Source organism: Meleagris gallopavo, chromosome 6 (assembly GCF_905368555.1).
Source record: "Meleagris gallopavo chromosome 6, MGAL_WU_HG_1.1, whole genome shotgun sequence".
NCBI lineage: Eukaryota > Metazoa > Chordata > Aves > Galliformes > Phasianidae > Meleagris > Meleagris gallopavo.
Window position 1 is genome coordinate 40,975,415 of NC_139409.1, and position 13,699 is coordinate 40,989,113.

General features: G+C 36.2%; 1 protein-coding gene across 1 annotated transcript in view; it reads left to right on the forward strand.

Moving 5' to 3' along the window:
- The window catches only part of COL6A6 (collagen type VI alpha 6 chain), a 46,088-nt gene that overhangs the window by 24,499 nt on the left and 7,890 nt on the right, over nt 1-13,699 (forward strand). The window contains exons 16-30 of the mRNA XM_085226444.1: nt 278-322; nt 563-616; nt 871-933; nt 1,968-2,033; nt 2,683-2,736; nt 3,630-3,665; nt 5,773-5,835; nt 6,583-6,645; nt 8,186-8,248; nt 9,219-9,281; nt 9,727-9,777; nt 11,172-11,207; nt 11,307-11,369; nt 11,680-11,742; nt 13,291-13,326. Of these exons, the coding sequence (XP_085082570.1) occupies nt 278-322; nt 563-616; nt 871-933; nt 1,968-2,033; nt 2,683-2,736; nt 3,630-3,665; nt 5,773-5,835; nt 6,583-6,645; nt 8,186-8,248; nt 9,219-9,281; nt 9,727-9,777; nt 11,172-11,207; nt 11,307-11,369; nt 11,680-11,742; nt 13,291-13,326 (819 nt within the window). The remainder of the gene's footprint in view (nt 1-277; nt 323-562; nt 617-870; nt 934-1,967; nt 2,034-2,682; nt 2,737-3,629; nt 3,666-5,772; nt 5,836-6,582; nt 6,646-8,185; nt 8,249-9,218; nt 9,282-9,726; nt 9,778-11,171; nt 11,208-11,306; nt 11,370-11,679; nt 11,743-13,290; nt 13,327-13,699) is intronic.

The following is a 13,699-nucleotide window of genomic DNA, read 5'->3' on the forward strand; positions in this document are numbered from 1 at the left end:
TTTTTGTTTTTTGTTTTTTTTTTAGCTTTTCAATATACCATTCATAGTTATAAAATGATTTTCATAAACCCACAGTGTGAACCTGTAAGCTAGTTGTATTTTGGAATATAGATAGATTTTGAAGGTACTGAATTTGTGCAAAACTGTATAACAAAGTACAACTTAAATCCTGGAAAAGATCTATAATTTTATCAATTATTCTTACTAACTGTTCTTAAATATTAATTCCTTTGAAAGCTAATATGCTAATATGATGGGGGTTTGTTTATTGTTGTAGGGTGAGCATGGTGAGAGTGGATTTGATGGCATCGATGGAGAGCAGGTAATCATGAAGCGTAATTAGAGAAACCTATTTCAGGGTTCAAAAGTACAGGTTTCTGTGCCTCTGAATGGGTTTTAAAGCTGAACAGAAATTCAGTTGTTTAGAGAGAAATTTAGTTGTTTGAAGTTGCATGCCTAATAGAAGTTGAATCCTTCCAGGCAGAATTTGAGAAGCATGTTTATTGGAAAGAACATCTGTTATTTTTTTAATTTCCTCTTTCTTTCTTCTTTGCGAGTTTAGGGAGAACATGGATCTCCTGGATTTCCTGGAGAGAAAGGCAGCCCTGGAAAACGGGTGAAGTATCCTTTATAAGAATGAGATTTTATGAAAACATCTGTCTGAAGTGTAGCACTATCTGTAATGCCCATGACTTGTTCTCTAATATGTTACAGTATCTAGTACATATAGCTACCCATTCTCTACTATGATGGGTCCTGTTGCAAACCTGTGTAGCTCCACTGACTTAGATCTCTTATCTGGCCTTCCTCTGCCATGGATACTGTTCTCTACCTATACCAGAATTTCTTATATTCCTTTTATGACTTCAGGGCAGAAAAGGCCCCAGAGGAGAACCAGGTGAACGAGGAGAACCTGGTCTAAGAGGAGATTATGTAAGTATATTTCTTCATTTTTGTTCTGCTGAACCAATTTTGTGCCTGGTTTTCATGATGGAGCTGCCTGAGATATGATGTGATACATAATTTGAAGAGTTTATCACATTTCTAGATGTTACAGTACAGTGTCCAAAAAGTATGGTATGATTCAGGAGTTCTGTATTCTTTAGTTGCTGATGGACTGATTTGTTTTAATATATTGCTTGGAAGCAGATGTTTAAGCCTTAGATCTTCTGGTTGTCCCTTGCATTTCTGCAAGGAATGTGTAATTTATTTATTTCTGTTTTTACTATGAACAATGTAGCTCCTTTTGGAGGTATTTATTCCTCCCTTGTGGTTTTCATTAGAAGAGGAATTTCTCAATCATTTAAAATCCCTTTTAACTGACTCTTGGTTAGAAATTTATAATGATGCAAAGGTAATTCACTTCTTCGTGCCACTGTATCTTCTTTGTATGCTCCAGAGCTCCCTATATAAGTCACTAAAACTTCACTGGAGACATTGTATTTATTGTATCACAACCTTGTCTTCTCATCCATATTTCAAAGATCTTTGTTTTCCTGAACAGTTAAGAATAAAGTGATTACTCCTGTCTTCTAAAGCTTGTAAAAGAGATCAGATGTCATGGTAACTTGGCTTCTTTGAAGAATGAGGATTTCATGTATGTCTAGCATCAGGTGGCTAAATATAACTATCCTAATTACAACTTCATCTGAGAATCGGTAATTAGGCACAATCTTAGTTCAATTTATTATACTCAGACAACTAGAAAACTTCACATTTTAAGGGTTTAATTTGTTTCCCATTGGTAATATGTTTTCACCTTTTTGCAGAAGAAAACTATGGACTTTGCAGAAGTGCCTATAAAGTGTTCTTGCAAGCATATATATATATTTTAAATAGCCTTTATGCATTTCTTTTTGGCCTCAATGATTAATCTCATTAATCCTATTTCCATATTCTGCATCTGTAGGTAGAGTAATAGAGGTGTGATCACTGAAAATGTTTCGTTTTCTACTTAAATTTTCCAGGGAGATCCTGGGATTGACAATAATATTGCTGGTCCTAAGGGTGAAAAAGGAAACCCAGCATGGCAGGTAAGCAAGTAAATGTGTGTCAAAGAAGAATGAGGATTTGGATAATTGCTTAGTTGTACTTCCTATCTAGTGACCAAGCAGCTCTTTTAAATTTACCTTTAGTGTATATCTGCAACGCATAAAGCTTTAAAATTAGTATGATGTTGATTTTTTAAAAAAGCCACTAAAACTTTCTAGCAGTATGCAAGAAAAATCCACTGTTTTTAATGGTTTGATTCTACTTAAGTAGCTGTGTGTGTATGTATGTTTTTGCAAAATTTGCTGAAAGTAGTAGAAGAACAATGAAGGTCATTCCTCAGAGAATAATTGTGTTTTGATGACTCTTTTGGTAACAAACCTTACTCCTTTCTCATCTTAAGAAGTACAGCTGAAAGACCATAGTCAATAAAAATGGTTTCACAAAGCTTTGACGAAATGTCAACGATTAGTAACTGCTTGATTGGAAATTCAAAGCAAGCATGATCACTGTACTTTGTACTTCCTTACTATAAATGATTTGCAGATAATGAAGCAGCATTTAGCATAATGTAACTGGTTGGAATAAAATTGCTTAGGAGAAGAACCTAAGAAGGATCATAAAGGGAAGAAAGTATAATTACAACAAGAAGAAACTGTATTTAAAGGTCTTGTTCATTGTTTTGTTTTGCAGGGAGACCCAGGATCACCTGGACTCCAAGGAGAGCAGGGCCATGCTGGTCCTGATGTAAGAATAGCGATCAATACAGAGTGGGAATAATTGAGCCAAGATACAGTGGTGTTCCCACTGAGAGGATGAACAAATCTTGTTTTCTTTGTGGGATTAAAAAATTCCTGCAGTGAAAGGCAACAAAAAATCTATAATTCTAACAGTGAAGCATACTTGGCTTCAAATTTAGTAGCTAATGTGTTTGTTTGTTTGTTTGTTTTTTAATTAAATCAGAAATTTGCTATAAAATTAATTTCAGGTCTTATTCATGTGAAATTATAAGCCTTAAATTCAGTGCAGCCTTTTCTATGTAGCTTAATTGTTTTTTAATTTCATCACAAATGAATTTATCCCTTTATCCCTTCTTCCTTCCTGTGACTGTAAATTCCATGTCTGAGGCTCTTCTTAATCCGCTGGGGACTGGAATCTATGAAGACACCCCTTCTAGTTCATCAAAATGGTCCCTAGTGGTAATGCATGGAATCACTATCACTTCTAAGAAGTGCAGAACATTCTGAAGTCCTCTAGTGATGTGAAGTTTGATAATAACATTCACTAGTGCAGCTGAGCAGTGTGCAGAGGAAAGTGGTGTAGGCCCTTTGCCTTAGGAGAGCAGTGGGCTCTTTCTATTTTGCTGAGGGGCAGTTGACTGGGAAGGTATTTTACAGAATTCTGTTGAGATGTCTTCCCTCTGCTCTCACTAAAGGCTTTTTCCCTGGTAAATGTAATACTCATGTAGGGCTTTTTGACCTAAGTCCATTCTTTTCTCATTTATACCTTAAACAAATGGGATTTTTCTTTGTTTGTAAATGATCTCTGCTTTATATAAGTTGAACATATTTAATAATAAATTGCTATTTCATGTATTTCTCGGTATTCTGGATGTAATCTCTCATTCCACTCCTTTCTAGGGTGCAGAAGGTCGAAGAGGCCCTCCAGGTATAAAGGTGAGTGGCTAACACTACTGCTGTTTATCTAAATGCATCTATGGGTGCAGCCTGAGCTTTTGTTCCTCTTAAAGGAGAAATTTCCATGTGATCTAAGACACAAGTTTTCAGCAATTAAGTCAGCCTTCCATGGATGATTTACAAGAGGCATTCCTGGTTTGAAGGATCTAGAACTGGAAAGAAGATGGGCAGCTTTCACTGAAATAAAAGGGCAATTAATTTTATTATTAAGGCAAATTTGGGAACATAAATAGAGGAGAGACTTACTAAAGGTGACAGGAATGAGTGGAGATGGTGCAGTAAATGGCTAACAGTTTTCTCTTCCTTTGCTACATGCATACATGTCTGCATGATACTTCCACACACTCTAAAACTCACTCCTGTAGAGAATGACTTAATGTAGCAAAGAATTATCTTCCTTTGAGCAGCAGGATCTGACTGTATAAGGAAATGTGGTGTGGATAGTCCTTTTAGAAAAGGAAGGTTTTGTGCTGGAGTACAAATCAACCTGTCTTTCAGATGAAGATAGATATTGGTGGTCCTTTGCTATGCCATCTAGTAACATGCTCAGGGTCAAATTATCATGTCATATATCATCATGTCAATATATATCATGTCAAATATCATCAGAGAGAATCAGCCAGAAGAATCTCAGTTACTGCATAATGACTCAGATTATTTTTGTTTGTTAGTAAAATATGCTGAACTAATGCTCCATCAACAAAATTGTAAACTTTTCACCGTACCCTGAAAAGGACAGTTTTCCAGGTCTTATAGATCCATTAAGCTGTTGCTTTTTGTAGTTTAAAAAAAAAAAAAAAAGAGGATTGAAAGGATACTTTCAGTAAGAATAAGAAATAAACAGTTCTTAAAGAAGAAAAGCTAACTATTCTGAAGACAAGTAGTCAGCAGACAGAAGGAACAGAAGTGGTGGTATAGCCTTATAGATATGCTTGTCACTGCAGTCTTTGTACTTTATTCTCAAAACAAAACCAAACAGTGAAGAAGGGAGAGGTAAAGTAGAGGGTGACATAAGGGGGAAAGCACAAAAGATTGTCTTCTGAAACTGGTTCAAATTATTTAGAAACATTCTGTTGGTCTTGTATCCTTATATGGTGTGCCTAAAAAAAATTTTCTTCTACTTATCCATTTTCACTGTAGTCAGTGTTATTTGTTATTATTGCTGATTTTGGTGGAAATCTGTTTCTGTTTTATTTATTTATTTTGCAGATGGCAGAAGCCTAGCATAAGTCTGTAACTAATGTTCTGTGTGACAATGTTTTTACTCTAGCTATGAATAAGCTTATTCAAATATAATGTTTTTTTTTTCTTTATATTGATATTTTTTTATTCTATTTCTGTGGAAGATAAGAGTATGGCCTTTTGAATATATTTTTGCTCTGGAGATTCTATCCGTAACTACCTGTTTCCCAAGAATCTTCAGAGGTGTTTTTATCATCTCCCTAGTGAAAGGAGATTTTCTGTAAGTCTGTAACATTTTGATGCACATCACAGTTTTACTCAATCCAGCAGAGACAGAAGATATTTATTATGGATGCCTGCTAAACTGACTTAGCTTTAAATGGCAACTTTATGTAGATGTGAGATGGAAGCAATTTTTTTTTCCATCTTCTGGAAAGACTGGACTTATCTCACCAAATGACCAGTGTGAAAGGTGAGGTAGATAACATTTAGTTGTAGGATGAATTGTGATGATTCTACTTCTATAGGTGATGGAGGTGCTCTGTTCTTGTGACCCTGGCTTTGCCAGTTGATAAGACAAAGGTAATGCAGGAGTATTGCTGAGACCATGCTGTAAAATGCAAGTAAAATAAAACTGACCTCTTGTTCTGTACCTTATGCATTCATCACAGGTTGTATACCAATAAAAAAAAGCTACTTAATTTTTTTTTGCTTTTTAATTGAGTTTTCTTCTTCAGGAAGTTGAAGCTGCTTGAAAGTTACTTGGATGAACTGAAATAAGCATTCTATCAGCTATTACTCTATGCAAACACAAACTGATTATCTGATTGGCATGTACCAATATGGCAGTTCCTAATTTCTTAGCAAATCTTTTATTTTCATGTGTTTTCTTTTATTCTGGCAGGGTGAGCAAGGAGAGCGAGGGGAAATGGGTTACCCAGGAGACCCTGGTCTTCCAGGTCCACAGGTAGCTAAGAGTACTTTGGATTTGATTTATGTTAGTAGTGGAGAAATAAGTTGTCAGTCTTGATCTTTTTTCTTTTGGAATGATTTGTTTACTTCAACTAATGAATATTATGAGGAAAATTTCTTGGCAAATATCTTCTGTGACCCTGAGGGACTAAATGTACGAAGTTTCTCTTTACATTTATGCATGTGCAGCTTGCAGTAAAATCAAAAGGAAAGTGAATAATCTAGTCGATGTATTTCTAGTTTACAGAATATTTTCAAGCAGGTACCTTCAAAATGTATTCATTAGAAATTGCTAGTAATAAGTATAACCTGTTGAATTTTGAATGTATTGTCTTTCCAGGTTGCTATGGCACTGTGAAAACTATATGCTAATTGACCAAACCAAAGAGAAATGTTTTGTGATTTAAAAATGTGCTTGATGGAGTTACTTTGAAGAGAATTAGGGTAGTAGAAGGCTTATGGTAGCTTTCAGTTTTAACGTGTTCCATCCACTCACTATATAGACATCTGGAGAAAATATGCCCAGTAGGGTGTTGCTTAATGTCTCATTGGTATCATAGACACCATAGTGGCTCTCTGAATGTGGCCTTCAGGTGATGACCATCTCAGGTGCTTCACAGAGGTTAACTCCTATAGTTAAAGAGCTAGAAGTTTCACCTGTGCATTAAGGCTTGCAGAACAATCTAATCTTCATTGAAAATCTATCAATACTGAACTGACTTTTCTTTCTTTTGTGTGTCAGGGCCCAAGAGGACCACGAGGGATCAGAGGACCTCCAGGACCACAAGGCATGCCAGGCTCTCAGGTTAGCTTTAAATAATTCTTGCTTCACAGCTTAGGCTTTTGATTTCTCAGAGGTGGTATTATTTTTACAGTGAGTTTTTTAAAGACTTACAGAAAGAAGAAACTGAACAATTTCCAGTATAGTTGTTAAGGAAACTGTTGGTTGAATGAGGCTGCAAATTTTGATTATACTGAAATCACAACCTTGAAAATAAGTTTAGATGGGTGAATATGAAGTGAACTACAGTATTATCGGTCTTTTGCATGGTTGCAATGAAAAGGCTTAGTTCTATATTCGTCTCTCAGTTCCATAGAATCAGGAGTAGCACTATGGCTTGCAGCACCAATAGGTGGTATATACAGTGGAGCAGTTGAAGACAAAGTTAAGTAATCAGCTTGTCATTGGTGGTAGAGAAGTTAAGTTATCAGAGTGTAGTTATAGCTGCTTTTTTTTTTTATTATTGTTGATCTTAGTATTCTGGGGGGGAAAAAAAATCCAAATAATTCTACTCCCCAGTAAGATCTTGTTGCTGTTTGCAATCAGAGAATTCAGAGGGATAAGTTTGTATTTTCAATGGGTAATTGTTTTGAGAAAAGCGTTTAAAAGCAGAACAAAACAAGAGATACAATAACAATTTCTTGTCATTTGCCAAAGGAGGCCCAGCCAGTCTTCAAGCAGCAGCAAGCTGCCTGGACAGCCTCCCCACTGTTGTTCGTTCTTTTCCTCACATGATGTCATACAATATATCCCTTCAGCCAGTTTAGATCAGCTGTTCTGGTTCTGTCCCCTCCCAGCTCCTTATGCCCCCTCAGCTCCCCCCACTGGAAGGACAGTACAAGAAGCTGAGAAGCTACAGTGCCCTTGGCTCATTTGGACTAGATGATCTTATAGGTAGTTTCCAACCTTGTGATTCTATGATATAGCACTGCTCTGCAAGAACTAGAGCATCAATGTGTTATCAACATTGTTTTTCTCTCAAAGCCGAACAGCAGCATCAAACCAGATGCCATGAAGGAAAAAAATCAACTCCATCTAAACTGAAACCAGAACATATCTAATGCTAAGTTATAACTACTGAGCCCTGACCACTGGTCTTCCTCACTTGTGCATGATGCTGTTGGCTTCAGGATTCTTATTCTGGAATTACACTGGTATAACTCCAGATTGGAATATCTGACTCTATCAGCCTTGTGTATCTGCTTTAGTCATATAAAGATGCTCATGATTAAACACTGATCCTATGTATATATGTGTGTATATATATATTCACTTTGTGCATTTTTTGTCATACTTAAATATCTATGTAGATAGAAAATAATATTTATTTCACAGTAAATAACATTTTGAGAATTTTACTGTAGTCACACCAACAACAGGAAATAACTCGAATGACAGTGTGATACATAACTGACTGTGATCCCTGAAGATGTTTGGTGAAGTCTGTTTGTGTGCTAATATCTACACTGATTGTACAATTACTTCAAGTGGCAGTGAATCCTTGAGTGTAGTGAGTCCTTGAGTTTTTCACCATTCACTTCTTTACTGATATTTCTGATTATAGGCTAGTCGGGGTCTCCCAGGTCCACCTGGCTCAAATGGAAAGCTTGGTGCAAGAGGAGCAAAGGTAAACATTTTTGAAGTACATGATTACAGCAATCATTCAGCATCATTCAAGAATCTGACTGAAGAGCCATGAACTAATATTGTGGTGTTCTTGTGGAACATGTGAGGGTTGATAAATTTTATATGAATTTTTGATTGCATGGTAATGCAAGTGATGGATGCAAAGTCACACACAGGTGTCAGAGCTATGCTAAGAAGTTATTAGTCACGATGGCTGCTCTTCTGATTGTTGTCATCATAGCCTTCAATGGGACCTGGCTTTTTGTGAAGTGCAGTAGGAATATGGCAGTGATGTCAAGTGTTTTGATTCCTATGCATTGGAAATAAGTTTTGGTTAATGAGATGCTGTTATTCATTTCAACCTTTCTGTTCAAAAGATTCCACCATATAAATTTTTGCTTTACTTACAGGAATCAGTCAGAATACGTGAAGTACTCCATTATATGTTCCACGTGCTCAGTCTTTGCTGTTTATATTGGGATTCTTGATAGAAAAAAAGTTTCTTTAATAAAGGTTAAAGCAAAGAAAAGAAAACTTGCAGAAGTACTAAGTACACAGGCTAGACAGCTTGACTGAGAAATATCCTCCGCTATCAACAGATGCTTCATGCTGGTAGAACTCCTAGTTATGTCCTACTTGTGTTAATACAGCTTCTCCCAAAAAACACCCTTGCCACTGGGAATTCTATATAAAAATGGGAGGGTTTTTTTTTTTTTTTTTTTGAAAGAAGGCCTATGGTGTTTAGCTGCATGAATACTCAGCGTTCACTGTTTTGCACAGTACTTTCCAGTTCTGCTCCAAGGTGTGTTCTCTCAAACACAATCAGTAACGCAGTGCTTTTCATGTGCATCAAGTACTCTGTAAAAAAGTATAAGCAATCTTCAGTCTAGCAGACAAATCTATATTTCCAAAATAAGTGTTCTCCTGAACACTTAGCCAAACTAATAGTTGTTATATTTCAATTATGACAGGGTGAACCTGGTGACCCTGGAGAGAGAGGCCCTGTGGGACCACCTGGACCGAGAGGCATACCAGTGAGTTTTTCTGCCCTAGTTCAGTGCCCCTGTAGTTAAACTCTCATTCAACTGAATCAGTACAGTTAATTCCCTTTTTCTATTTTCACTACTTGGTACAAATAAAATGATTTCAGATTTGGTTCTCAGTCTTTATGGAAACCAGTTTCCCTGTGGGCTAGAGATAATCTTTTCATTCATATTCTCTGTATCTGCTAAAAGAGACTGTATTGGAAGTAGGTCACACAGTGGAGAGGTGCTGCGGCCTTAATTGCTGTTTACATTCTGCAGCTTTTTCTACCATTTGCTACTGCTTTTAGACTGTGTGATGATAGATTGCCCTTCTTCATCAGTATCAAAAGCCTGGACTCAGTGGTATAATGGGAGGTCTCTTTTCCAAAATGGAACTAGAAATAAATCTCATCTTCTATTAAAAGCTAACTGATGGTATACTCAACCTGTGCAGGGTGTGGATGGCAGAGACATCTATGGTCCTGAAGGAAACAAAGGAGCAAAGGTAAGAATGTCTCAGCCTCCATTAATGGGACAGTCGATATTGATTTAAGAGAAATTTAAGATGTGGCCATAGCATGTTCCTCATGTTCAGCAAGAGGTTCAGACTTCCCACAGCTTGTAAGAGGTTATGCAATGAAACAAATGTGGCTGTGATCTCTAGTTCTTTTTCATGAGAGCTTAAGAACGCGGTTTGATGTAAACATAGTTCTTTGTCTCTGCTGATATTGAAAACTAGACTGAGAATTATGCTTCCATTTTGAATAAATGGTGACACATGATAACACATGAGAATGAGTGGGAGGGAGCTACTCTTTTGAGAACTATGCTCTTCATTTTTCCTTAGTGTATATGTTTTTGGATATGGATTTGTAAGTTGTACTTTTTGCAGGACAAAGTGCACTCCAGTATGCCTGACTAGCCACTCCTATTGGCAAGGCTTGATGAGCTAGCAGTAAAATGTCTACTTCTTTAAAAACATACAATAATCTGGCTAAAATAAAAGGTATACAGAAAAGAATGAGATCAAAATAATTATACCTCAATGGATACATGACTTAAATGAGATAGTAAGTAATCCACAGTAGATTGATCATTTGTCTATTTAAACCTCTGTCAAAATACTGATTATTAATTTTAGGTTTGGGAAACAGAATTTAAATAAAATGGAATTTGTATCATAGTTTGAAGGTTTTTTTTACATCATTGTTGCTGTTGATTTTTAAATTAATATATAAAACATAGCAAAAAAAAAAAAAACTAGGTTTGGTAATAAGTGTTGTTGAGGGAAAAAATCCCACATCATTTTATTTAGGATTAATATATAAAACATAAAATTTCAGTGATATTTTTCCTAATCCTCATTGCTACTAAATCTGGAAAAGAAATGCAGACTCTGAAAGCAAAGCAAAGGTATATGAATTCTTTTTGTGAAAGCTTTGACAAATTGATTGCTTATGGTAAGTCAGACAGAGAAATAACATCTATAAAGTGCTGGATAAGTATAATTGCACATCAAAAGCAATTTAGTGTCAGTCCTGGAAGAATATTTCAGTTTCAGAATGAAAGCCAATGTATTCGTCTCTTTTACGTAAGTCTTGAAAAACTAAATAATACAGCCAGCACAGAAAAAGCCAATCAACAAAACAACAAACAAACAAAAGACAAGGAAAAAAAAAAAAAGGCTAAGAAAGGAATAACTTCATAATTGCACTTGGAGTGATTTGCCTATTAAAATGGCAGGCCCAGGCCTATGGGCTCATTTCAGACTCGCTGTTACTTGAGTAGCCTGACATGCCTAGAATAATTTTGAAATTTGTTTTGATTTAAAGATACCAAATACTAAGGAGATCAGAAACTTCTAGATTCTTACGAAATCCTTTCTCTTTCTTTTGGCAGGGGGAATCTGGATTCATAGGGTATCCTGGTCCAGAGGTATAATTAAATGAGCTTATTTATTGTTTTTACACTGTTCTTGTTTGGAAGGGGTTGTATGTCTTTGTATTCTTTCCTACAAAGTTCTGGATTTTTCAGGGAGAAGATGGAGACCCAGGTGTTTCAGGAGCTAAAGGACCCAAAGGAATTAGGGGTAGAAGGGTAAGAATGATAAATCTGTTAACTTCTTGAAGAATTCAGTAAGCAAAGCCCCAAAGATCTCTAGTGTTTCCTCACAACAAACAAAATTCCTACTCCAATTTTTTATTGCAATAACTTCATAACCTGGGGAAGAGGTCTTGGAGAGAATGAAGGCCAAAGACTTTAGAATTGCTTGTTGCTAGTAATTCTTAGAGGTAGTAGTCTATCGTTGTTCAAATGCAGGAACTGGCTCACGTAGTTATAAATTCTCTGCTGAAATTCTGCCTGTGTGTGCAGTTATAAAGAATAAAACTTGTATTTGTATTTTTAGGGTAATGCTGGCACCCCAGGTTCCCTGGGAGATCCAGGAGACCAAGGACCATCAGGACCTATGGTAATGTTTTTTTAAAAGATCTTCCTAGATTTGTCTTGAATTTCTATTAGATTAATAGACTATTTAACAGTGTTTCTTAAAATATACAGTACTTAATCCATCTGCCAGCCATATGAAACAGCATCTTGCAGGTGGATGTGTTCATATGAGCACCCGCTGCTGGAAATGAAACTACAATAATACAATGCAGGGCAGATTTTCTTCCACAATATTTGATGCTGTCTCTCCAATGGTTAAAAAATCTAATCTAAAAAGATGAGAAAACTTAAAATGTAGAACAAGGTTGTTCCGTTGAAATCCAAAGTACATTTTCATTTAAAAAGAAAAGCCATATAAAATTAGATTTGCAATTACAGGCACCCATTTAAAACTTAAGCTGACCGTACCCTGTTACTCCTTGTATACAACTAGATGAATTGCTGTATTTTCTAGTGCTTTTGATCTGTATTTTATACAAGAAAAGGTTATGTTCTTTATCAAAGCAGGTGAAAGGATAATGAATTTCAGTAGTAACTAGGACTAACGTTGTAGGCGTTCATTTTTTCCTTTAAAACTTTTTTTAAATGTACATTTTTAGTTTTAAAATATAACTTTTGATAACACTATTTTTTCAGTTTGATATGGCCTAGAGAATGCATGCAACATAATTTTTGATCATTGCGTTGTTCTGGCCAATGAATACATCTAGATCACTATATTTTATGCTGTTTGGCTGTCATCTGTAATGCCTGTGTTATGGACAGACAGACCTTATGACCTAATGAAACACATAGTTATTGGCCTTGCCAACCTATTGTCCAAGAAATCTTCAGACAGATTACAAGTTCAAGATCTCCTCTTCAGATGCAGGAGTGAGAAGGGAGTACAGAATGTAGGGGTTTGGTGGGATTATTGTGGTAGCAGTGCGTGGATAAAATAAGTGGGAAATTTTGCAGCAAGTGGAAGAGAGGGAGTTGCAGAATGGATATTAGTAGTAGGTAGAGCCATCCAAAAAAGGGCTGTTTTCCCATCTTTCTTGTCGGTGGGGTTATCTCTTTGGTCAAGTTTGTACAGCTAGCTGAGGAAATGATGAAGATAAATATGTGGAATATCTGTGATTATGCTAGCAGCAGGAAAGCGAAGGGGTGATGAGGGAATAGCTCAGAAAAGAGATGGAGGAATGGAAGGTTAATTTGAGGAGGAAGTAACAAATGAGATGGGATTCTTATTTGGGAGTGCAAGGAGGTATGTGATTTTGGTAAACTTTAATGTCGTGAAAGAGAGAGTCTAGAGCAAAGATTATGATGTATAATACGAGTGATAGGTATTGAGAATTTATAAGAACAAGGAGAGAAACATACAGAGAAACAGGATGGGCTATTAGTCTGCAAGCCTTTCAGGGTCACAAAAATCCATACTGAGCAGTGCTACCTCCTCATATCTTAAATTTGCAAACGGTTGTCAGGGTAATTAACACTGCATGCCTACATTTTCTTTGGACTACAGAGTCATAGATGAAAATACATTATCAGAGTCTAATGCTCTGGATCTGTATTTAATTTGTTTCAGGGTGCCAAGGGACCAAGAGGCACTGTTTTAATGGAAGTAAGTAACTAGCTTACATATAGCTGTGTGCTACTTGGGACTGTTTTAGCCATCATCTGTTTATAATCACTTAACGCAGTAAGACATTTAATTGTTAGAAAACAGTATCCTTTTCAAATACTTAGTCACTGTATTCTGACAGTGGGTCATTCTGTTTGGCAAGTAATCAAGAAATGAGGAAAGATATGATATCACACCACGTACAATCTACAAACATCAATATTCCTTTACTTGTTACCTCATTCATATCAATTTAAACATCAGATACTATTCAGGGCTATGTCTCGCGCCCACTTGCAAAGGAAAACATTCCCTCAGAAGTAGCTATTTTTGTTGTGAATATTAGGGCAGGATTTCTTCAGAATCCTAACCA